Genomic DNA, 26,746 nt, shown 5'->3' with positions numbered 1-26,746 from the left:
TTGGCGGCCATGGCTAAAAATAGAACATGGGGAAAAATGCAGTTTTTGCCTTATAACCCAAAAAACAAAGCATTAAGAGCAAATCTGACAGAGGTAAAATTGTTGATCAGGTCAAGATCTATCTGCCCTAGAATTTTCAGATGAATTGGATCATCGGTTGTTAGGTTGCTGCCCCTAAATTGGTAATTTTGAGGAAATTTTGCTGTTTTTTTGTTATTATCTTGAATATTATTATAGATAGAGATAAACTGTAAACAGCAATAATGTACAGTAAAGTAAGAACTAAAAATAAGTCAACATGACCAAAATAGTCAAATGACCCCCTGAGGAGTTATTGCCCTTCATAGTCATTTTTTAACAATTTTCACAAAATCTGTAGATTTTTACTAACATTTTCCACAGAAACTACTGTTATAGATAGAGATAATTGTAAGCAGCAAAAATGTTTATTAAAGTAAGATCTTCAAAAACATCACCATCACCAAAACACAATTTTGTCATGAATTCATTTGTGTACAATGTTTAATATTAACATAGACCAAGGTGAGCGACACAGGCTCTTTAGAGCCTCTAGTTCCTGTTTCATTAATCTGAATCAGAAAATATTTATAATTTGTTTTTATTTTTATTTTATTTTAACTTTGATCATCATTGTTAATCAGACAGATTTAATAAAAAAATAACAAATACTTGACAGAATTATATAAAGTGGGGTCTAATTTTATTCCTAACACAGAACTTAATCAAATAGTAAAGGTTTTATTTTGTTTCCTGACGAAAAATTATTTGGTAAATATCTGATTTTAATGAGAAATTGATGAGAACAAGTTGTGTTGACATCTTTAGACAGATAATGTTAATTCTACAGATCTAATGTAAAACATCTTTTAAAAATAACAAATACTTGACAGAATTATATAAAGTGGGGTCTTATTTTTCTTGTCTCTTCGTACTGAATCAGAAAATATAACTCGTTTTTATGTTTCTTGAAGAAAAAAAAATTCACTTTGATTATTCTACTGAATCATTGTTAATCAGACAGGTTTAATGGACAACAAATATTTGTTAGAATTATATAAAGTGGGGTCTTATTTTAATTGTCTTGTCCAGCTGAGTCCATTGATATAAATATTGTTTATGTTTCAAGAAAAAAGTTTTTTTTTAACATGACAGTTCTGATGGAAGTTCTGACATCTCACAATAAAACATGTTGTTTATTTGTTGTTTATGTAGAATATAAATACAAGTGTGACTGGTCATTTTATTCAGTTTTGACCTGATTCATGTGATATATATTTTGTTTATATTTATTACACAACATTGTCCAGTTTATGACACAAGTTTTGATGTCTGTTATATGTTGATATTACAGTGGGGAAGGACACCATTATTGTGGGCGGCTTGGGGAGGACACCTGGAGGTGGTGACGTACCTCGTCACTCACGGCAGTCAGTTAGACGTTACAGACCGGGCGGTAATGATAGATATAATAACCTTACTCTGACCAAACACCACTTTATACAGAATCTACACAAAATCATGTTGTTAATCAGACAGGTTTAATGGACAACAAATATTTGTTAAAATTATATAAAGTGGGGTCTTATTTTATTCTTAACACAGAACTGAATCAGATAGTTAAGGTTTTATTTTGTTTCTTGACAATTTTTTTTTTTCTCACTTCCATCATTCTACTGAATCATCGTTAATCAGACAGGTTTAATGAACACCAATACTTGTTAGAATTACATTAAGTTGGGTCTCATTTAAATTGTCTTGTCCAGCTGAGTTCATTGATATTAATATCGTTTGTTTCTTGAAAAAAGTTTTTTTTTTAAACTGACAGTTCTGATGAAAGTTCTGACATCTCACAATAAAACATGTTGTTTATAAGTTGTTTATGTAGAATATAAATACAAGTGTGACTGGTCATTTTATTCAGTTTTGACCACTGATTCATGTGAAACATATTTTGTTTATATTTATTACACAACATTATTCAGTTTATGACACAAGTTTTGATGTCTGTTATATGTTGATATTACAGGAAGAAAAGACACCATTAATGTGGGCCGCTGAGGGAGGACACCTGGAGGTGGTGATGTACCTCACCAGTAACGGCAGTCAGTTAGAGGCCACATCCAGGGTAATGATAGATATATTCACCTTACTCTGAGGAAACACCACTTTATACAGAATTTACTCAAAATCATGTTGTTAATCAGACAGGTTTAATGGACAACAAATATTTGTTAGAATTATCAGACATGTGACAGAGTTGTCAAGCCACAACTGGAGATTTTGAAATTTTCAGCTGGAGTTTGGGTTTCATAACTGGAGATTTTTTATCGACCTTTTTATCGACGTATGCAATGTTTTTTTGTGTGTTTAAACTGCATATCTTCCTTTTTTTTGTTAAAAGAACAATAATTCCATACCTTTCAACACCTGCATATCCATTTTTGTCGAGCCTTAGACTTTAGTCGAAAAAGCGAGACTAAGTGATCCTACATTCCGTCGTCGTCAGTGTCGTCGGCGGCGTCAACAAATATTCACTCTCAGTGTGGTTAAAGTTTTTGAAATTTTAATAACTTTTTTAAACTATACTGGATTTCTACCAAACTTGGACAGAAGCTTGTTTATGATCATAAGATAGTATCCAGAAGTAAATTTTGTAAAAATAAAATTCCATTTTTTCTGTATTTTACTTTTAAATGGACTTAGTTTTTCTGTGGGGAAACATTACATTCACTCTGTGGTTAAAGTTTTTAAAATTTTAATAACTTTCTTAAACTATCCTGGGTGTGTACTAAACTTAGACAGAAGCTTATTTATGATCATAAAATAGTATCCAGAAGTAAATTTTGTAAAAAGATAACTCCATTTTTTCTGTATTTTATTTTTAAATGGACTTAGATTTTCATTACATACAGTTTGCAGTTAAAGTTTTCAAAACATTCATTAGATTTATTGACTATCCTAGTTTTTTACCAAACTTAGACAGAAGCTTCTTACAATCATAAGATGGTATCAAGAGGAAAATTTTTATTTATTTTTTTCCTCATTTTTGTTGAGCCTGCAATTTACAGCAAAAGTAAGCGAGACACTGGGTTCCGCGGAACCCTTACAAATTTTTACTTGATAAAAATAAAGGATAGGGGGTTTTCAAATATTTATTCATTATGTATAATTCAAAATAAAGTGATCAGCCATCATACATAGTTGGCAGAAAGTATCTCTGATTAATAATAAGCTACATTGTCAACTTTGGTACCACTACTGAACATGCTAAATGTAACAGAAGGTGTTAAATTGATCATAGAGTTGTATGCTTGCTGGTTGGTAGCTGTCTCCATAAATTTGATCCAGTCATTAGGGTCACCAAAGTCAGCTTTGTATGAAGTGTAGTAAGCATGGTCTTGACTCTTGGTACTGGATCTGTACCATTTGAAATCAGATCTGCAGGCAGAGTTGAATTTGGCTAGATACTTGGGCTTCTTTTATTTGCTAGTGGGGTATTTGGTGATAAAATTTGGTTTGCATTTTGCCAAGTTCTAAAATTTCAGAAAAGTCCAGCACAACTATTTATATAGGTATTCCATTGGCTTGGGTAGATAGCAAGCCATCAATATCATATTTGAGTTGATTTCATTTGTCTTTGAGGTTCAGTAAATGTTCCATGTTTTCAACAGTATCAAATAAATCGTTGTTTACATCTGTACAATTAGTCAATTTAATCTTTTGTCAGTATTTCACTTTTAATCAACCAGGCTTGTGTCTTAATGCCTTTTATCTTTAATTTATTGTTGTATATACAGTTTAATCCTTAACACCTCAGGCTTATTGTACCTATTTTACGACCTCATTTACCTTTGACACAAGAGGAAACTTCCGTTTTTCTCTGACCTTTCCCATATCAATTATGAGTTTCTCGGACTTTTTCTCTGTCCCTACCGGTTTTGTAAACAAAAATGTGTACTGAAAATTTTACGAGATTGACATCAAAAAGCGGAAGATTTCAAATTATAACGGGAGGGACAGAAGAGGGTCTGAAAAGCGGGAGATTTTAACTCCTGCCGAAAGAATTGCATGTATGAAATATATAAAGTGGTGTCACATTTATTCGTAACACAGAACTGAATCAGATAGTAAAGGTTTTATTTTGTTTCCTGACGAAGAATTATTTGTAAACATCTGATTTTAATGAGAAGTTGATGAGAACAAGTTGTGTTAACATCTTTAGTCAGATACTGTTAATTCAGTGTAAACTAGATACAATGAACAGTGTGCCTTTTTTTCGATATGACACTTTATGATTGTGTATTCAATCTCCATTTTTGGTCCTTCATAAAAATTAAACACACAAGTACAGCTACAAATCATGCACAAATAAAATCAATAGCCTACACAAATATTTACAAAGGTCAGTCACTATAAATTATGAAATCACTCGTGGAACGAATTAAGTTCTGAACAGTCTTTGATGAGCCAGAGGTTGTCTGCTTTACATTAAATAATCATGAATTTATCATAATTGTCCTTATCCTTTTATTTATTGTAATAAATGAGTTTTAAATCTGACGATTCATTTTATCTCGGCTTGGGTCATTTAAATTAGTTTCATTTTAAGCTCACCTGACGTGAAAGGTCAAGTGAACTTTTCTCATCACTTGGCGTCCGTCGTCCTGCGTCCGTCGTCCGTCGTCCTGCATCTGTCGTCCGTCGTCTGTCGTCCGTAAACTTTTACAAAAATCTTCTCCTCTGAAACTACTGGGCCAAATTCTACCAAACTTGGCCACAATCATCCTTGGGGTATCTAGTTTAAAAAAGTGTGTGGCGTGACCCGTCAAACCAACCAAGATGGCCGCCATGGCTAAAAATAGAACATAGGGGTAAAATGCAGTATTTGGCTTATAACTCAAAAACCAAAGCATTTAGAGCAAATCTGATGGGGTAAAATTGTTGATCAGGTCTAGATCTATCTGCCCTGAAATTTTCAGACGAATCGGAAAACCTGTTGTTGGGTTGCTGCCCCTGAAATGGTTATTTTAAGAAAATTTTGCAGTTTTTGGTTATTATCTTGAATACTATTATAGAAAGAGATAAACTGTAAACAGCAATAATGTTCAGCAAAGTAAGAACTACAAATAAGTCAACATGACCAAAATTGTCAGTCGACCCCTTAAGGAGTTATTGCCCTTTATAGTCAATTTTTTACAACTTTTTGTCATTTTTTGTAACTTTTCTAAAAATCTTCTTCTCTAAAACTACTTTGCCAAATTTAACCAAACTTGGCCACAATTATCATTGTGGTTTAAAGTTTAAAAAATGTGTCCGATGACCCAGCCTACCAAACAAAATGGCTGACATGGCTAAAATTAGAACATAGTGGTAAAATGCAGTTTTTGCTTTATATCTTTGAAACTAAGACATTTAGGGCAAATCTTTCAAGATTGAAATGTCCATCAGAAAAAAGATATATCGGCTTACAAATTTTCAGTTGAATTGGACAACCTGTTGTTGGGTTGCTGCCCTAAAATTGGTGATTTTGGGGAAATTTTGCAGTTTTTGGTTATTATCTTGAATACTATTATAGATAGAGATAAACTGTAAACAGCAATAATGTTCAGCAAAGTAAGATCTACAAATAAGTCAGCATGATCAAAATTGTTAGAGGACCCCTGAAGGAGTTATTGTCCTTTATAGTCTATATTGAACAACTTTTTGTCATTTTTTGTAACTTGTATAAAAATCTTTTCTAAAACCACTTGTCCAAATTTAACCAAACTTGGCCACAATCATAATACTAGGGTATCTATTTAAAAAAAAAAGTGTCTTATGGTCCCGCCTACCAACAAAGATGGCCGACATCAGTAAACACAGTAACAGGTGAGCGACACAGGCTCTTGAAAGCCTCTAGTTATCTGTTGTGAAAAATGTTCAACACACTATAAACATTCTGCTTGAACAATCAACAAAGGTGTTAATTATCAGTCACCATAAACATGTCATTTTAACTGTTATACAAACAAGTTTGTTTACTCAGCGTTAATCTCTTTGGAAAATGATAAGGTTACATAAGAAATACATCCGATTTGAATTTTGATCATTAGGTCTGTATCTTTTGAAAATTCTTACTTTCGAACTTCAAGTCATCCCTGTCAATTTACATAAATTTTACATTGACGGGACTGTAAAATATACTAGACTTAAGAGTATTCGAATCAACTGAGTTGACTAATCAGAGGTAATTATGCATTGATCAAACAGGAATTTTACCGGGACCGAGAAATTACTTCGACTCATCCCAGTTTTTGACACAACCAAGTTCGACACAACGAGGTTCGACTGTATCTTAATCTACCATTTAGCAGTTTATACACAAGTATAATTGTTTTCTTTATTACCAGATGTTATATTTCTAACATTTTGATAAATTGTTTGACTCCTCTCTTGATTTATTATCACACAACATTAACATGTTTATATTTTTGTATGGTTATAGGGTGCACTAACAGCTTTACATTGGGCTGCTAAGTATGGACAGATTGAGACAACAAAATGGTTAATAGATCAAGGATGCAGTCCTTGGGTGAAATCATTAAAGGTAACATTCAGTTTTAATCTTATTAGATAGATAGATATTTTATTCTCTGAAAACTAATTAGAGGTCAACAGAGAAAGTACAATTACAACATAAATACAAATACAATAGTTGAGGGTAAACAGATGCAGTTTGATCATATATAATGAAGTACAACTTTATGATGAAATACCTGTATCATAAACAGTTCAACTAAATTTGAAGAAATCAGTTTGTTGCTTTATGTTTACATGGAGGGGCTAACCTTTTTATATGACCCCAAAATTTTGCGGCCGTATATTGGTATCACATCTTAGTAGTTGTCGTTGTTGTTGTCAGCTTCGTCCGAAAAACGGATGGTTTCCAGATAATAACTTAAGTATAAGTAAATAGAAATGAATATAATTTTAACACAATGTTTATAACCACAAAAGAAAGGTTTGGATTGATTTGGGGGTTATGGTCCCTAAGGTTTAGGAATTAGGGGCCAAAAACAAGCATTTATCTAGTTTCAGGACAATAAGTGGTGTATAAGTATTTCAATTGCTCTGAAATTGTACCACAATGTTTAATTTTATAAATAGAACGTTGGGATTTATTTTAAGTATAATGGGGCAAACAGTCAAGCAAAAAGGGGCCAAAAAAAGCATTTTTATACGACCGCAAAATGTGAAAAATTTTTGGTCGTATATTGGTATCACGTTGGCGTCGTCTGTGTTGTCGTCGTCCGAAGACTTATTTTTCGCACTCTAACTTAAGTAAAAGTTAATAGAAATCTATGAAATTTTAACACAAGGTTTATGACCACAAAAGGAAGGTTGGGATTGATTTTGGGAGTTTTGGTCCCAACATTTTAGGAATTAGGGGCCAAAAAGGGCCCAAATAAGCATTTTCTTGGTTTTCGCACTATTACTTTAGTTTAAGTAAATAGAAATCTATGAAATTTTGACACAAGGTTTATGACCACAAAAGGAAGGTTGGGATTGATTTTGGGAGTTTTGGTTCCAGCAGTTTAGGAATTAGGGGCCAAAAAAGGGCCCAAATAAGCATTATTCTTGGTTTTCGCACAATAACTTTAGTATAAGTAAATAGAAATCAATGAAATTTAAACACAAAGTTTATGACCACAAAAGGAAGATTGGGATTGATTTTTGGAGTTGAGGTCCCAACAGTTTAGGAATTAAGGGGCAAAAAGGGGCCCAAATAAGCATTATTCTTGGTTTTCGCACCATAATTTTAGTATAAGTAAATAGAAATCTATGAAATTTTAACACAAGGTTTATGACCATAAAAGGAAGGTTGGTATTGATTTTAGGAGTTTTGGTCCCAACAGTTTACGAAAAAGGTGCCCAAAAATTAAACTTTGTTTGATTTCATCAAAAATTGAATAATTGGGGTTCTTTGATATGCCAAATCTAACTGTGTATGTAGATTCTTAATATTTGGTCTGGTTTTTATACGACCGCAAATTTTGAAAAAATTTTCGTCGTATATTGCTATCACGTTGGCGTCGTCGTCGTCGTCCGAATACTTTTAGTTTTAGCACTCTAACTTTAGTAAAAGTGAATAGAAATCTTTGAAATTTTAACACAAGGTTTATGACCATAAAAGGAAGGCTGGTATTGATTTTGGGAGTTTTGGTCCCAACATTTTAGGAATTAGGGGCCAAAAAGGGCCCAAATAAGCATTTTTTTGGTTTTCGCACTATAACTTTAGTTTAAGTTAATAGAAATCTATGAAATTTTGACACAAGGTTTATGACCACAAAAGAAAGGTTGGGATTGATTTTGGGAGTTTTGGTTTCAACAGTTTAGGAATTAGGGGCCAAAAAAGGGCCCAAATAAGCATTATTCTTGGTTTTCGCACAATAACTTTAGTTTAAGTAAATAGAAATCAATGAAATTTAAACACAATGTTTATGACCACAAAAGGAAGGTTGGTATTGATTTTGGGAGTTTAGGTCCCAACAGTTTAGAAAAAAGGGGCCAAAAAGGGACCCAAATAAGCATTTTTCTTGGTTTTTGCACCATAACGTTAGTATAAGTAAATAGAAATCTATGAAATTTAAACACAAGGTTTATGACTATAAAAGGAAGGTTGGTATTGATTTTTGGAGTTTTGGTCCCAACAGTTAAGGAAAAAGGGGCCCAAAGGGTCCAAAATTAAACTTTGTTTGATTTCATCAAAATTGAATAATTGGGGTTCTTTAATATGCCGAATCTAACTGTATATGTAGATTCTTAATTTTTGGTCCCGTTTTCAAATTGGTCTACATTAAGGTCCAAAGGGTCCAAAATTAAACTTAGTTTGATTTTAACAAAAATTGAAACCTTGGGGTTCTTTGATATGCTGAATCTAAAAATGTACTTAGATTTTTGATTATTGGCCCAGTTTTCAAGTTGGCCCAAATCGAGGTCCAAAATTAAACATTGTTTGATTTCATCAAAAATTGAATAATTGGGGTTCTTTGATATGCCAAATCTAACTGTGTATGTAGATTCTTAATTTTTGGTCCAGTTTTAAAATTGGTCTAAATTAAAGTGCAAAGGGTCCAAAATTAAACTAAGTTTGATTTTAACAAAAATTAAATTCTTGGGCCTCTTTGATATGCTGAATCTAAACATGTACTTAGATTTTTGATTATGGGCCCAGTTTTCAAGTTGGTCCAAATCAGGATCTAAAATTATTATATTAAGTATTGTGCAATAGCAAGTCTTTTCAATTGCACAGTATTGTGCAATGGCAAGAAATATCTAATTTCACAATATTGTGAAATAGCAATTTTTTTTTTAATTAAGAGTTATCTTTCTTTGTCCAGTATAGTAAGCAAGAAATATCTGCAAGAATTTTTTTTAATTGGAGTTATCTTTCTTTGTCCAGAATTAACTTAAATCTTTGTTATATACAATATACAATGTATATTCACTTTTTACTATTCACTTTTTACTACCAACTGATAAATTTAAATAATCTTTACCATTCAGTGATAACAAGCAGTTTTTTTTTTGATGTATTTAAATGAGTAGTAATTGTTGCAAACTCCATTAGAATATTTTAATTGAAATTAGTTTTGGAATAAGGGAAAGGGGGATGTGATTAAAAAATTGGGTTCAATTTTTCTCATTTGAAATTTCATAAATAAAAAGAAAATTTCTTCAAACATTTTTTCGAGAGGATTAATATTCAACAGCAAAGTGAATTGCTCTAAGAGAAAACAAAAATTTTAAGTTCATTTGAATACATTCATTCTGTGTCAGAAACCTATGCTGTGTCAACTATTTAATCACAATCCAAATTTAGAGCGGAATCCAGCTTGAATGTTGTGTCCATACTTGCCCCAACCGTTCAGGGTTCAACCTCTGCGGTCGTATAAAGCTACGCCCTGCGGAGCATCTGGTTCAAATTGGTTTACATTATAAAGGTCCAAAGGGTCCAAATTTAAACTTAGTTTGATTTTAACAAAAATTGAGACCTTGGGGTTCTTTGATATGCTGAATCTAAAAATGTACTTAGATTTTTATACGACCGCAAATTTTGAAAAAAATTTCGTCGTATATTGCTATCACGTTGGCGTCGGCGTCGTCGTCGTCGTCGTCGTCCGAATACTTTTAGTTTTCGCACTCTAACTTTAGTAAAAGTGAATAGAAATCTATGAAATTTTAACACATGGTTTATGACCATTAAAGGAAGGCTGGTATTGATTTTGGGAGTTTTGGTCCCAATATTTTAGGAATTAGGGGCCAAAAAGGGCCCAAATAAGCATTTTCTTGGTTTTCGCACTATAACTTTAGTTTAAGTTAATAGAAATCTATGAAATTTTGACACAAGGTTTATGACCACAAAAGAAAGGTTGGGATTGATTTTGGGAGTTTTGGTTTCAACAGTTTAGGAATTAGGGGCCAAAAAAGGGTCCAAATAAGCATTATTCTTGGTTTTCGCACAATAACTTTAGTTAAAGTAAATAGAAATCAATGAAATTTAAACACAATGTTTATGACCACAAAAGGAAGGTTGGTATTGATTTTGGGAGTTTCTATCCCAACAGTTTAGGAATTAGGGGCCAAAAAGGGACCCAAATAAGCATTTTTCTTGGTTTTCGCACCATAGCGTTAGTATAAGTAAATAGAAATCTATGAAATTTAAACACAAGGTTTATGACTATAAAAGGAAGGTTGGTATTGATTTTGGGAGTTTTGGTCCCAACAGTTAAGGAAAAAGGGGCCCAAAGGGTCCAAAATTAAACTTTGTTTTGATTTCATCAAAATTGAATAATTGGGGTTCTTTAATATGCCGAATCTAACTGTGTATGTAGATTCTTAACTTTTGGTCCCGTTTTCAAATTGGTCTACATTAAGGTCCAAAGGGTCCAAAATTAAACTTAGTCTGATTTTAACAAAAATTGAAACCTTGGGGTTCTCTGATATGCTGAATCTAAAAATGTACTTAGATTTTTTATTATTGGCCCAGTTTTCAAGTTGGCCCAAATCGAGGTCCAAAATTAAACATTGTTTGATTTCATCAAAAATTGAATAATTGGAGTTCTTTGATATGCCAAATCAAACTGTGTATGTAGATTCTTAATTTTTGGTCCAGTTTTAAAATTGGTCTAAATTAAAGTGCAAAGGGTCCAATATTAAACTAAGTTTGATTTTAACAAAAATCAAATTCTTGGGCCTCTTTGATATGCTGAATCTAAACATGTACTTAGATTTTTGATTATGGGCCCAGTTTTCAAGTTGGTCCAAATCAGGATCAAAAATTATTATATAAAGTATTGTGCAATAGCAAGTCTTTTCAATTGCACAGTATTGTGCAATGGCAAGAAATATCTAATTTCACAATATTGTGAAATAGCAATTTTTTTTTTAATTAAGAGTTATCTTTCTTTGTCCAGTAAAGTAAGCAAGAAATATCTGCAAGATTTTTTTTTAATTGGAGTTATCTTTCTTTGTCCAGAATCAATTTAAATCTTTGTTATATACAATATACAATGTATATTCACTTTTTACTACCAACTGATAAATTTAAATGATCTTTACCATTCAGTGATAACAAGCAGTTTTTTGACATCTTAATATTTTATGATGTATTTAAATGAGTAGTAATTGTTGCAAACTCCATTAGAATATTTTAATTGAAATTAGTTTTGGAATAAGGGAAAGGGGGATGTGATTAAAAAATTGGGTTCAATTTTTCTCATTTGAAATTTCATAAATAAAAAGAAAATTTCTTCAAACATTTTTTTGAGAGGATTTATATTCAACAGCATAGTGAATTGCTCTAAGAGAAAACAAAAATTTTAAGTTCATTTGAATACATTCATTCTGTGATAGAAACCTATGCTGTGTCAACTATTTAATCACAATCCAAATTTAGAGCGGAATCCAGCTTGAATGTTGTGTCCATACTTGCCCCAACTGTTCAGGGTTCAACCTCTGCGGTCGTATAAAGCTACGCCCTGCGGAGCATCTGGTTTATTATTGGCCCAGTTTTCAAGTTGGTCCAAATCGGGGTCCAAAATTAAACTTTGTTTGATTTCATCAAAAATTGAATAATTGTTTTTTTTTGCTATGCCAAATCTAACTGTGTATGTAGATTCTTAATTTTTGGTCCCATTTTCAAATTGGTCTACATTAAAGTCCAAAGGGTCCAAAATTAAACTAAGTTTGATTTTAACAAAAATTGAATTCTTGGGCTTTTTTGATATGCTGAATCTAAACATGTTCTTAGATTTTTGATTATGGGCCCAGTTTTCAAGTTGGTTCAAATCAGGATCCAAAATTATTATATTAAGTATTGTGCAATAGCAAGAAATTTCAATTGCACAGTATTCAGCAATAGCAAGAAATCTTCAATTGCACAGTACTGTGCAATAGCAAGAAATATCTAATTTCACAATATTGTGCAATAGCAAGAAATTTTCAATTGAAGTTATCTTTCTTTGTCCAGAATAGTAGTTGAATCAACTTAAATCATTGTTTTATACAATTTACAATGTATATTCACTTTTACTACCAACTGATAAATTAAAACAATCTTTACCATTCAGTGATAACAATTTTAATATTTTATGATGTATTTAAATGAGTAGTTATTGTTGCAATCTCCATTAGAAATTTGAATTGAGATCAATTTTTGAAAAAGGGAAAGGGGGATGTGAAAAACAAATGAATTAACAGAATTTCATGAAATATTGTAGATAATAAGGACATACTATGAAGATTTGCATATCGACAGGAAATTATGATTCAGGTTTTATTCTAGGAGTTATGCCCCTTTGAACTTCTTTGCCTCAATATACTACTGCAACAGTTTGTCATTAAAACTCCTCTGAAACCACTCAACAGAATTTCATGAAACCTTTTACATTATAAGGACATACTATGTAGATGTGCATATCGACATGAAATTATTATTCATTTTTTTTTCTTTCTTACAGTTATTTCATTTGCCCAGTGACAATGTGGGGACGTGGGGTATGTGAGCGCGCTGACACTAAGGTTCTTTAATTCATTTATCTCTTTATAATGTTATTTCATATTTGTTGATAGTTTAGGTTCACTGGTTTTAATTTGATTTGTCAAATATATATAAATAAGACAATATTTTACATTGTATAGGTAAGATTAATGCAACAATTTCCCGTTATTTAATGTTTTACAGGTTGTGTATATTTGTATGATTAATGAAATATAATTTAATTGTATTTCAGGGTCAGACTCCTTACGATTTGGTTACAATAGAAAGCTATGATTCTGAAGAGAAGAAAAGGAAGAAGAAAGAAGTGATGGACTTCCTTAAGGTAAATATTTTATCTTAATTAAAAAGAGATATTCACAAATTTGTTAGAGACACAACAATCTTGGTACAAAGCAGTGACAATAAAACAGTTGACTTTAGTTTTCAATGTCACTGTGGTATTTTTTGTCAGTTAACAATGTAAAATGACAATTCCAAGCTTGTTACCTAATATAAAAGTTGGTATATGTGAAAGTCAAAGGTTTGAAATCTGTATATAACATTGAAAGTTTTGCATAATAAATATTTCAAACCCTTCGTTATTTTAAGATAAAAGAACAGAGTTCCAATGTCCCCTGTGTTGTACATATTTTATCTGTTCAAGGTCAGAAAAAATAATGTTGTTTTGTTTTTTAAAACATTTTTGGATTGTCTTAGAGAGTTGAGGACTTATAACATGCTTGATGTTATTGTTTACCTAAACTAACCAAAAAATTTGCAGAAATGAAAATTTTGGTGATAGAGAAATATATTTAAACCATTTTTAGACATAATTTATTTGCTCATGAGTTTGCATTAAAAATTGAGGACTAATGTGATCCATACTATATTTATTTAAGATTTCCAGAAAAACCAGGGGCTATGTTTAGTAGTTACCTTCGGCTGTTGGTATTTTACTACAAGACATAAAACATGAATTAGAATTGGCAGGTAGAAAGATGATACATGGACAATTCAGTATACACCTGCTTTCTATGAAGTTATACTTATGTAAAAAATTTAGATAGCTGTGAAAATTAAAAAAATGTTGGAATAGATAGGGATTTTGAATTGGTGGTCTGACACCTATAAAGCAATAAACATGGAATCAGAAAAATCAGAAAACAATTGATTTTTTTTCTATACTGATCATTTCAAATAAAAGTTGCCAAATTATCACACTTTGTTTGGCGAATCCACATATCGGCAGATTGAAGCCAAAAACCAGAACTTGTGCATTTTTCTACAATTCAACAATGGGAGAAATAAAAACAAATACAGTAACACATACTTTAAGAAATTATGCATTTTCTCCATTATGAGTATGGTTGATAACACTACTGTTTTGAACTTGGCAATAACTGCTTCTGAAAGAAATCCAAAAAAAATTAAATGAAAATATAAATAATCTGAAAAAGGATAGAACATTACAAAATTTTAATAAAATAATATTTGTCGTCCCTTATTTTGGTTATTCAGATTTATGACCCCAATCGCTGTAACACAACCATGTATGTGGTCTTTTAGTACGGTGCCTGCCTCAAATGTCGGGTAGTGTGGGTTGTATCACCAGCTTGGTCGAACCAACAACTTTAAAATATGTATTCCCACCTTCTCCACAAAGACTGGTTGTCAGAATAATGTGTCTGACATGTGTATTTCATGATCTAATATGCATGTCCAAACATTATGTGCAAATTATGGGCAAATTTATAATTGTTCTTATAATCTTTATTTTCAGTGGCAAAAATGGACCTTTTAGATAGGTGTATGATAAAAAAGATGTGGTATCGATTGCCAATGAGACAAATCTTCACAAGAGACCAAATAAAACAGAAATTGACAATGAAAAGTCACTCTACGGCCTTCAATACAGCTATTAAACAAGTTTTCACATGAGACATGATAGTTTATTACATGTTTTTCTTTTGTAGACTGTCATGTCAAAGACACCTCCAGAATTGACTCCTGACAACCAATCACAGGAACCTGCAGCACCAGTAGTTGGAGGTAATCATCTAATATTAATTATTCAGATACTGACTGAAATAATAATTATTTGTTTCTAATATATGGAAACGTTGATGTCTGCTTAATACAATGTCGGTACTATCATTCATACTGCGTTCATCACACAAGGCAATCATCTAATGTTTATTATTATATATACTGGCTGGAATGATTTAAAGCTACTTATTACTAGTACATGAACACTGGAATGATTTAAAGTTACTTAATTCTAATGAATGGAAACCTTGATATCTGGGTATAATGTTACTAAATAATAAAAAATAAAAAAAAAAATAATGGGAAAAGTAAAGTAGGCTATTGATGAAAATTGATTGATTACAGATCATTATGACATATTAACCTTAAAATAAACACCTTTCATTCTCATCCGATTTATGCTTTCATCAACCTGTTGATAACAGATCACATTAAACTTAAATTCATTCTCACCTGATTTATATAGCATTCTTTACCTGTTCGGTTGACAACCAAATCCAGCCATCGGCTCAACTGGATTATACAGAATAAGTAGTTTTTGGCATATTAATACATTGACACATAGACGTATAGACACATTGACCAGTTGACCTATAGATGGATAGACACATTGACCAGTTGACCTATAGAAGGATAGACACAATGACCAGTTGACCTATAGATGGATAGACACATTGACCAGTTGACCTATAAAAGGATAGACACAATAACCAGTTGACCTATAGATGGATAAGACACATTGACCAGTTGACCTATAGAAGGATAGACACAATGACCAGTTGACCTATAGATGGATAGACACCTTGACCAGTTGACCTATAGAAGGATAGACACAATGACCAGTTGACCTATCAACAAATCGACATATTAATACATTGGCAGATCAACATATAAAACTTGTTGTGTCAAAAGAGCATCAAATTCAAACATTAATGCATAGACATATCGACACAATAAACAGTTAACAAATTGACATTTTGACATATAAATACATTGACAATTCGAAAGCTTTTTACCCAATGACACATCATGCACATTGAGAGATCTACACATTAACAGAATCATACATCAACATGTAGACAAATCAACATATTTGCAGAATAATTTTTCAACACATTTACATACTTCTACATCATCACACTGTCAGATCAACACTTAAACAGGATCATTTATCAACACATGAACATAATGACAAACTAATAAATCAATACATTAACAGACTTTACATCAACACACTGACAGATCAACACATTAACAGGCTCATATATCACCACATAGACATATAGACACTCAGACAGATGAACACATAAACATATCAAAACACTTACATATTATCCAACTCATACATCAACACATTAACATATTGACACACTGACAAATCAACACATTAACATACTCACACACCAACACATTGACATATTGACAAACTGGCAGATGAACACATTAACAGATTCATAAATCTACACATGACATATCAATATATCAACACATTAACAGACCTTAACATTCACACATTGACGTATGGACACACTGACATATCAATTATGTTCTAATTCATTTGTTCAAACGAACATAAAGTATTTATGTGCAGCTCACTACTTATTTTTTTAAACCCTACTTCAAACCCAAACTGTATACTATATTATACTTGTAATAAAATAAGAAACACATTTCTGATTTTGTCCAGCACAGTGACCATGTCGATGCACAAAGAAAGCAGTGGTTATAAACCAAGATTTTTTTGTAACAGATAAACGCTTTTTCATATCTTCAAACACATAGCGATCTTTTGCCAAGTCTGATATCCAGAGGCCGTGTATCTTAAAAAGTCTATCTGAGAGACCGTTTCTAGCTGACATGGTAGCCCCACCTGAACGAAAGCTATGTAAGCCGAAATCTTTTTTGGAACATCCAATACTATGAAGAGCCTCTTTAAATATTTCTCTTGCTCGTGTATATGATAATTTCTCATTCTTAGAACGTAACATAAATATATTGGATTTTCTAAAAAATGTTAACGACCTAAAAATGTACATATCAGAATTCATCTCAATTTAAGCTTCTGCCAAATAAGACTTTAAAATTTTTACAGGACACAGAGGACTATCTAATTTAGAAGTATAAACATTCTTTCCTTTTATATATAACAATTAGTTTTACTCTTTTCTATAAAAAGGTCTACATATTCGACAGTAAAAGAAATATGTTTGGCCTTAATATTACATAGTTCATTTTATCTGAAAAAAACAGTGTAAGCTAAATCACACATGCACAATAAACGCAAATCTTTAAGTGATCTCGACTTCTTGTTATACAATTTAAAAAGATTTTTCATAGTTTCTGGATCCACTGGTGTCTTTTTCTGAATCGGTCTAGAAACATGCGTTTCGATGCATTGAGTAATCACAAGGATTCTTTACTCCTGCTATATGATGTGCCCACTTAATACCATAAAATGCAGCCTTAACGACACTGCAATGACTACTGGTATCTATTAGATGTTGCAAATATAAACTGACATGTAATTCATTACACAGAAGTATCGAAGTTATCTCTGAATATTTTCGTGTCCATAGTACAAATCTTTTGAAATACCCAATGTACTTTGATACTGTAGTTTTAGCCTTTGAATCTAATACTGTTGATGAAAGTTTTTGAAAAAGCATTTTCAACTGTGGGTGAGAAATTATGTGACTCTGTTTCCAAAAACCAGTTGTAAAAATTTTCTGTAATAAAAGAAAATTACGGAAATAATAATTAAACAGTAATTAATCATACAATAAATCTATAATTACCTTGTAAATTCTTATCCTTTTAAGCGGTCCAGCGACCTTAACTGCATAGTCCAACGACTACATTACTATTGGTCCAGTGACCATTACAAATCATATGTCCAGTGACAAACATAACACAATAAACAAGTGCGTGTCCAGTGAGGTTTCTATGCCAAATCATGAACAGTCCTGCAGTGACCATCATTACCAAATTAAAAACGGTTGTCCAGTGACCAATATGGATAATCTGTAAAATATATATATAATATTACATATCTAAACCATTTTAGCTCACTGCTAAAACAGTTCCTTTAAAATCACCTTGAGCAAAAATAGAATTTACATTATTTCCAGCAACAAATATTCTATTTGCCTCAAAAAACTCAAAAACATCTTCAACATATGGTTTATAATGTAACGGCGATGCAGGACCACTTTGGAACTATCAGAGTTCCAACAGCTCTACATTTGACTAAATAAGTAATGACTTTAGGTGCCAGTACTAACCAGTTATTTTCTTCATGCCAGTTACATGTAAATGAATCTATACTTTCTGAACCCGGATTCCAATATAAAGAATTAAATCTAAGCAGTTTTTTTTTCTTCAATATTTGCAAACCTGTCAATGGAGTGAGGACCCCATAAATTATCTATAAAGTCAAAAAATTCATCTGAAGTCCCCCAATTGTCAATATCGACGATTCGACTTAAATAAACTGCTTGCTCGTTTTCTTCTCGTGGAATTCATTTTACATTTTTAGAAAAACAATTCACAATACAAGTATTAAAAATTGAAAGAGTCAAGACACTGACAGAGCAACATATCAGCAGGCTCATACATCAACACATAGACATAGACATAATGACATATTTAACACATTGACATAATGAATCAATGACATATAAACATATTAACCAACTCATACATCAACAAGTTGACATATATTGACACACTTACAAATCAACAAATTAACAGACTCGAACATCAACAAGTTGACATTTCGACACATTAACAGACTCATACATTCACACATTGACATATAGACACACTGACAAATCAACACATTAACACGCATACATCAACACACTGACAGGTCCACATATTACAAGTCTCGTACATCAACACATTGATATAGTGACACATTGACAGATCTATACATAAACAGACTCAAAAATCAATGCATTCATATATCGGCACACAGACAGATCAACACAATAACTCTTGTACATCAACACACTGACATATTGACGTATTACAAGACTTGAACATCAACACATTGACATATCAACACATTCATTTATAGACTGATACATCAACACATTGACAGATCTATACATTTACAAACTCAAGAATCAATGCATTCATATATCGGCACACTGACAGATCAACACAATAACTCTTGTACATCCAATCGACACGCTGACATATAGACGTATTACAAGACTTGCACATCAACACATTGACATATCAACACACTGACAGATCAACACAATAACACATGTACATTGGTACACTGACCTATCAAACGTTTTACAAGACTTGTACATCAACACAATAACATATCAACACACTGACATATTAGTACATTAACAGATTCAAACATCACAAATTAACACCACTGACATATCTACACATTAACAGACTCATACAACTTCAACACATGGACATATCAACACATTTATAGACTGATAAATCAACACATTGACATATCGACACTCTGACAGATCAAAACAATAACATACTCATTTATTGTTTTAATGACTGAGAGATAGCTGGAAGCAAACTTCAAAATAAGGCTATCAAATTAATGCTATTTAGACTAATGTGACTTTATAGGAAATATGTCACAAGACAAATAGAGAAAATTTATCTTTGACAGATTGTCCAGTGTCAGAGACAAAAAAGGAGAAATTATCTACAAGTGTGTGTATCCATACATTTTTTTTTCACAAACATGATGAAATTTAAACTTTCAAACTTTTTTTTTTCAGATTCCATCGGAAATGGGCAACAGTCTGCCATGTTAAATCGTTTATTAGGGAAGGGCAGCTATGAATCATTTGATATGAGATGCATGGTCACTGGCCAGTTTTCTGCTGGAAAATCGACTCTTGTGAAGCTGTTAGCTGGGGATGCCATACCAGATGGTCGACATCCAACTGATGGCATATCTCTCGATCTTGAGACGAAAGAGTGGATTCCAATTGATCCAGGTGAGAAAATACACAAGTAGAAACATCTTACCTCATGCTGTTGTGTGGACCTCACTATCAGCAGACATGTTATAGCACTGATTTTAATAACATCACATTATAGCCATATGTGTTGTGACTTTTTTTCAGGCATTAAGTTAATCCAAATTGAATTTAAATGTTATTTTCGGTTATCAATAAGGTCATCAATCAATCAGTTAAAACATGACTCTCTTTAAAATACATTTATAGCATTATGTGAATGTTACACTTGATAAGATTTGCTTTTTATCTTAATTCTGATTTTTCGTATATTCTTTATTTGGTTTTGACAGCCTGTAGCTGTTTTGGATTTGATTTGCCTGATGTATTAAATATAATTTCAGACTCTTATAATGCCCTGGATGTTGTTTACAATAAGGTTTTAATGGCCTCTCTGGAAGAAGAGGAGGAAAGTGAACTAGCCACAAAGTTCAACAAAGCTTCAGATACAAGCCCAACTGGTTATACCAAAGCCTTACTTTCCTCTTTGCCCTCAGAACAGTCTGCAGCAGCACAATCTCTACCACCAAAGAAATCCTCCAATGTGCCTCTCACGGTAAAACAGATGGAAAAGAAAAGGAGAACAAGAATGACTAAAGAGGAAATAAAAAAGAAAATGGAAAAAGTCCTCAAAAGTGGGAAGTATAAGATGAAAGTTGGGCGTCTTATCTTCTGGGATTTCGGTGGACAATATGTTTATCTAACAACACACCAGACCTTCATGACGTTCCGGGCATTGTATCTTGTAGTATTTGATGGGAGCAAAGATTTGCATGAACAGGTCCCCGATGTGTTGTGTTTTCCAGGGCAGCACATGACACCTACTCCAGCAGGTAATATGCAAGTTATGTATAGACCGATAATGCAAGCAGGGTATCTTTATATCTTTCTATAACAGCAAGGTGGTAATTAAAAAAAAATACTGATTTCTCAAAATATCTACCCAAAGACTAAAAATAGTTTTGATAAGAAGGATTCATTACATTGGTATTTTGAAGGTGTTGCTTTGTCTGATCCAAAAATGAACACTTTCATATAAACCTAGCTGTCTTAGACAAATCATAGCATATGATATATTGTAGTTTGATCCATCAATATTTCATACAAAAAGAAAAAAAATCTTTTTATCAGTTCTTTAACGCATGTTTTAATTCTAGGAGTAAAGCTTCTTTTTGATTTATATAATTTTCAAATGATGTAATTCCTGAGTTTTGGAACTTTGTTCACTTCATGATTTCAGTATGATTATATTGAATCTGTACTGAACAACAAACATCGTAAGAAACCCACTTATCCACATTTCCAGTTATTTCATAGAATTTAATATTTCTATACAATGTAACCTTCTTAGATCTTTAATTAGTCAAAATTTATATGGAATATTTGATCATTAAGATCAAATTCTGGAAAAAATGAGTTTTTTTTAGTTTTCATTTTTGATTTCTTAAATTATTTTTTTTTAAAATAAATCTTAGTAAATGTTGACTCCTTTTTAGCTCACCGGGCCCGAAGGGCCAAGTGAGCTTTTCTCATCACTTGGCGTCCGGCGTCCGGCGTCCGGCGTTAACTTTTACAAAAATCTTCTTCTCTGAAACTACTAGGCCAAATTAAACCAAACTTGGCCACAATCATCATTGATGTATCTAGTTTAAAAAATGGTGTTTTTTTACCCGGCCATCCAACCAAGATGGCCGCCATGGCAAAAAATAGAACATAGGGGTAAAATGCAGTTTTTGGCTTATAACTCAAAAACCAAAGCATTTATAGCAATCTGACATGGGATAAAATTGTTTATCAGGTCAGGATCTATCTGCCCTGAAATTTTCAGATGAATCAGATAACCCATTGTTGGGTTGCTGCCCCTAAATTGGTAATTTTAAGGAAATTTTACTGTTTTTTGGTTATTATCTTGAATATTATTATAGATGGAGATAAACTGTAAACAGTAATAATATTCAGCAAAGTAAGATTAACAAATAAGTCAACATGACCAAAATTGTCAGTTGACCCCTTTAGGAGTTATTGCCCTTTATAGTCAATTTTTAACCATTTTTCGTAAATCTTAGTTAACTTTTACAAAAATCTTCTTCTCTGAAACTACTGGGCCAAATTTTACCAAATATAGCCAGAATCATTATTAACCTATCTTGTTTAAAATTTGTGTTTTGTGACTGGGCAAACCATTCAAGATGGCCGCTACGGCTAAAAATAGAACATAGGGGTAAAATGCAGTTTTTGGCTTATTACTCAAAAACCAAAGCATTTAGAGCAACATGGGGTAAAATTGTTTAACAGGTCAAGATCTATCTGCCCTGAATTTTCAGATGAATCAGACAACCCATTGTTGGGTTGCTGCCCCTAAATTGGTAATTTTAAGGAAATTTTACTGTTTTTGGTTATTATCTTAAATATAATTTTACATGGAGATAAACTGTAAACAGCAATTATGTTCAGCAAAGTAAGATTTACAAATAAGTCAATATGACCAAAATGGTCAGTTGACCCCTTAAGGAGTTATTGCCCTTTATAGTCAATTTTAAACCATTTTTCGTAAATCTTAGTTAATTTTAACAAAAATCTTCTATGCTGAAACTACTGTGCCAAATTTTACCATACATAGCCAGAATCATTATTAGGCTACCTAATTTATAAAATGGTGTTTTGTGACCGGGTAAACCAATCAAGATGACCGCTATGGCTAAAAATAAAACATAGGGGTAAAATGCAGTTTTTGGCTCATAACTTAAAAACCAAAGCATTTAGAGCAAATCTGACATGGGGTAAAAATTGTTTATCAGGTCAAGATCTATTTGCCCTGAAATTTTTAGATGAATTGGACAACTCGTTGTTAGGTTGCTGCCCCTAAATTGGTAATTTTAAGGAAATTTTGCTGTTTTGGGTTATTATCTTGAATATTATTATAGATAGAAGTTATTGTCCTTTATAATCATGATAATCTATTTTTAACAATTTTCATAAAATTTGTAAATTTTTACTAAAATTTTCCACTGAAACTACACGGACAAGTTCATTATAGATAGAGATAATTGTAAGCAGCAAGAATGTTCAGTAAAGTAAGATGTACAAACACATCACAATCACCTAAACACAATTTTGTCATGAACTGTCTGCTTCCCTTGTTCACATATACCAAGGTGAGCGACACAGGCTCTTTAGAGCCTCCAGTTAACGATATTACCTCCTTTAAATATCTGTTAGCAGGTCCAGGAACACAGTTAAATAGAGACCCTAACGTGGACAGTGTTTAACTTGCAAATGTCTTCCATACAACATGCTAAATTTATTTCTTTATATTTTATGCATAAAATAGTTAGTAGGGGGATGAAATTACATGTAAAAATAATTTTAAACATCCATTTTGGTAAAGTAGTGATTTGGTTGAGTTTGAACAGGTAAAATTTAATGTATATGAATAAAGCTGTCAAACTTTATTATAGACCCCCTTAACCTGACATTTTCCATATTTTAAGTAGAGCTGATAGATTTTTTGGATATAGCAGGTGCAATTTTTCAATTTGCGTTATTTATGAAGAAATACACTACGAAATGATTGTCTTCTCGGCCATAAATGATAATTAAAAAAGCAAGATAGCAATAAAACAAACATATATATAATCCCAGGGCTATTCTATAACATCTTTTACAGGACGGCTACTTGACCTGGTCATTATTTTTGTAGTGTGAAATATTATATTGTATAAATTTTAATTGTATTCAGGTCTTAAGCATTGTAATATGCTTTCCTTTAACTATATGTTAATGAAATAGACTGAAGAACAAATACAAAAATTTAATCAACTGTATGAGGTTGACAAAGTATTCAGCCATTATTTTTTTTTCAAATAAGGCCACGGTTTTTTTATTTGTTGGTTTATGGAACCGCTGACCCGATTTTGCCGATTTTCAGAATAAAATGTACTTTTCATGCTTTTTAGCTCACCTGGCCCGAAGGGCCAAGTGAGCTTTTCCCATCACTTTGCGTCCGGCGTCCGTCGTCCGTCGTCCGTCGTCCGTCGTCGTTAACTTTTACAAAAATCTTCTCCTCTGAAACTACTGGGCCAAATCAAACCAAACTTGGCCACAATCATCATTGGGGTATCTAGTTTAAAAAATGTGTGGCGTGACCCGGTCAACCAACCAAGATGGCCGCCAGGGCTAAAAATAGAACATAGGGGTAAAATGCAGTTTTTGGCTTATAACTCAAAAACCAAAGCATTTAGAGCAAATCTGACATGGGGTAAATATGTTTATCAGGTCAAGATCTATCTGCCCTGAAATTTTCAGATGAATCGGTCAACGGTTGTTGGGTTGCTGCCCCTGAATTGGTAATTTTAAGGAAATTTTGCTGTTTTTGGTTTTTATCTTGAATATTATTATAGATAGAGATAAACTGTAAACAGCAATAATGTTCAGCAAAGTAAGATCTACAAATAAGTCAACATGACCAAAATGGTCAGTTGACCCGTTTAGGAGTTATTGCCCTTTATAGTCAATTTTTAACCATTTTTCGTTAATTAAAGTAATCTTTTACAAAAATCTTCTCCTCTGAAACTACTTGGCCAAATAAATCCAAACTTGGCCACAATCATCTTTGGGGTATCTAGTTTAAAAAATGTGTGGCGTGACCTGGTCAACCAACCAAGATGGCCGCCACCGCTAAAAATAGAACATAGGGGTAAAATGCAGTTTTTGGCTTATAACAGCAATAATGTTCAGCAAAGTAAGATCTACAAATAAGTCAACATGACCAAAATGGTCAGTTGACCCCTTTAGGAGTTATTGCCCTTTATAGTCAATCTTTAACCATTTTTCATAAATCTAAGTAATCTTTTACACAATCTCCACTGAAACTACTAGGCCACAATCATCTTTGGGGTATCTAGTTTGAAAAATGTGTCCGATGACCTGGCCATTCAACCAAGATGGCCGCCACGGCTAAAAATAGAACATAGGGGTAAAATGCAGTTTTTTGCTTATAATTATGAAACCAAAGCATCTAGAGCAAATCTGACAAGAAGTTAAATTGTTAATCAAGTCAATATCTATCTGTCCTGAATTTTTCAGATGAATTGGACAACTGGTTGTTGGGTTGCTGCCCTCCAATTGGTAATTTTTAAAGAAATTTTGCCGTTTTTGGTTATCTTGAATACTATTATAGATAGCGATAAACTGTAAACAGCAATAATGTTTAGCAAAGTAAGATCTAAAAATAAGTCAACATGACCTAAATGGTCAATTGACCCCTTAAGGAGTTATTGCCCTTTATAGTCAATTTTTAACAATTTTCATTAATTTGGTAAATTTATGTAAATTTTTACCAAATATAGTTCTCTGTTACTAATGGGCAAAGTTCATGATAGATATAATTGTAAGAAGCAAAATCGTTCAGTAAAGTAAGAACTTCAAACACATCACCATCACCAAAATACAATTTTGTCATGAATCCATTTGTGTCCTTTGTTTAATATGCACATAGACCAAGGTGAGCGACACAGGCTCTTTAGAGCCTCTAGTTTTCTTTATCAGTTTTTGACTAATTTCGTCTTTGTCCATGCAACCCCCCCTTTTTAGCTCACCTGGCCCGAAGGGCCAAGTGAGCTTTTCTCATCACTTGGCGTCCGGCGTCCGGCGTCGTCCGTCGGCGTCCGTCGTCGTCAACTTTTACAAAAATCTTCTCCTCTGAAACTGCTGGGCCAAATTAATACAAACTTGGCCATAATCATCATTGGGGTATCTAGTTTAAAAATTGTGTCCGGTGACCCCGCCAACCAACCAAGATGGCCGCCACCGCTAAAAATAGAACATAGGGGTAAAATGCAGTTTTTGGCTTATAACTCAAAAACCAAAGCATTTAGAGCAAATCTGACGTAAAGTAAAAATGTTCATCAGGTCAAGATCTAACTGCCCTGAAATTTTCAGAGGAATCGGACAACCTCTTGTTGGGTTGCTGCCCCTGAATTGGTAATTTTAGGGAAATTTTGCTGTTTTTTGATATTATCTTGAATATTATTATAGATAGAGATAAACTGTAAACAGCAATAATGTTCAGCAAAGTAAAATCTACAAATAAGTCAACATAACCAAAATGGTCAGTTGACCACTTTAGGAGTTATAGTCCTTTATAGTCAATTTTTAACCACTTTTCCTCTGAAACTACCAGGCCAAATTTTAACAAACTTGGCCGCAATCATCATTGGGGTATCTAGTTTAAAAATTGTGTGGCGTGACCCGGCCAACCAACAAAGATTGCCGCCATGGCTAAAAATAGAACATAGGGGCAAAATGCAGTTTTTTGATTATAACTCAAAAACCAAAGCATTTAGAGCAAATCTAACAGGGAGTAAAATTGTTAATCAGGTCAAGATCTATTTGCCATGAAATTTTCAGATGGATTGGACAAACTGCTGTTAGGTTGCTGCCCCTGAATTAGTCATTTTAAGGAAATTTTGCCGTTTTTTGTTATTATCTTGAATATTATTATAGATAGAGATAAACTGTAAAGAGAAACAATGTACAGCAAAGTAACACCTAAAAATAAGTCAACATGACCTAAATGGTCAATTGACCCCATAAGGAGTTATTGCCCTTTATAGTCAATTCTTAACAATTTTCATAAAATTTGTAAATT

The 26,746-nt window shown here is 32.5% G+C and overlaps 1 protein-coding gene across 1 annotated transcript in view; it reads left to right on the top strand.

The window, feature by feature from the left end:
* LOC134684928 (uncharacterized) overlaps positions 1-26,746 on the top strand; it is a 99,355-nt gene that overhangs the window by 25,142 nt on the left and 47,467 nt on the right. Inside the window, exons 5-11 of the mRNA XM_063544246.1 lie at positions 1,373-1,474; positions 2,048-2,146; positions 6,506-6,607; positions 13,296-13,385; positions 15,016-15,091; positions 19,855-20,076; positions 20,442-20,930. Coding sequence (XP_063400316.1) covers positions 1,373-1,474; positions 2,048-2,146; positions 6,506-6,607; positions 13,296-13,385; positions 15,016-15,091; positions 19,855-20,076; positions 20,442-20,930 — 1,180 coding nt within the window. The remainder of the gene's footprint in view (positions 1-1,372; positions 1,475-2,047; positions 2,147-6,505; positions 6,608-13,295; positions 13,386-15,015; positions 15,092-19,854; positions 20,077-20,441; positions 20,931-26,746) is intronic.

This window comes from Mytilus trossulus, chromosome 9 (genome assembly GCF_036588685.1).
Source record: "Mytilus trossulus isolate FHL-02 chromosome 9, PNRI_Mtr1.1.1.hap1, whole genome shotgun sequence".
Classification (NCBI taxonomy): Eukaryota; Metazoa; Mollusca; class Bivalvia; order Mytilida; family Mytilidae; genus Mytilus; species Mytilus trossulus.
The sequence above is the reverse complement of the archived record's forward strand: the minus strand, read 5'-3'. Positions and strand labels throughout refer to the sequence as shown.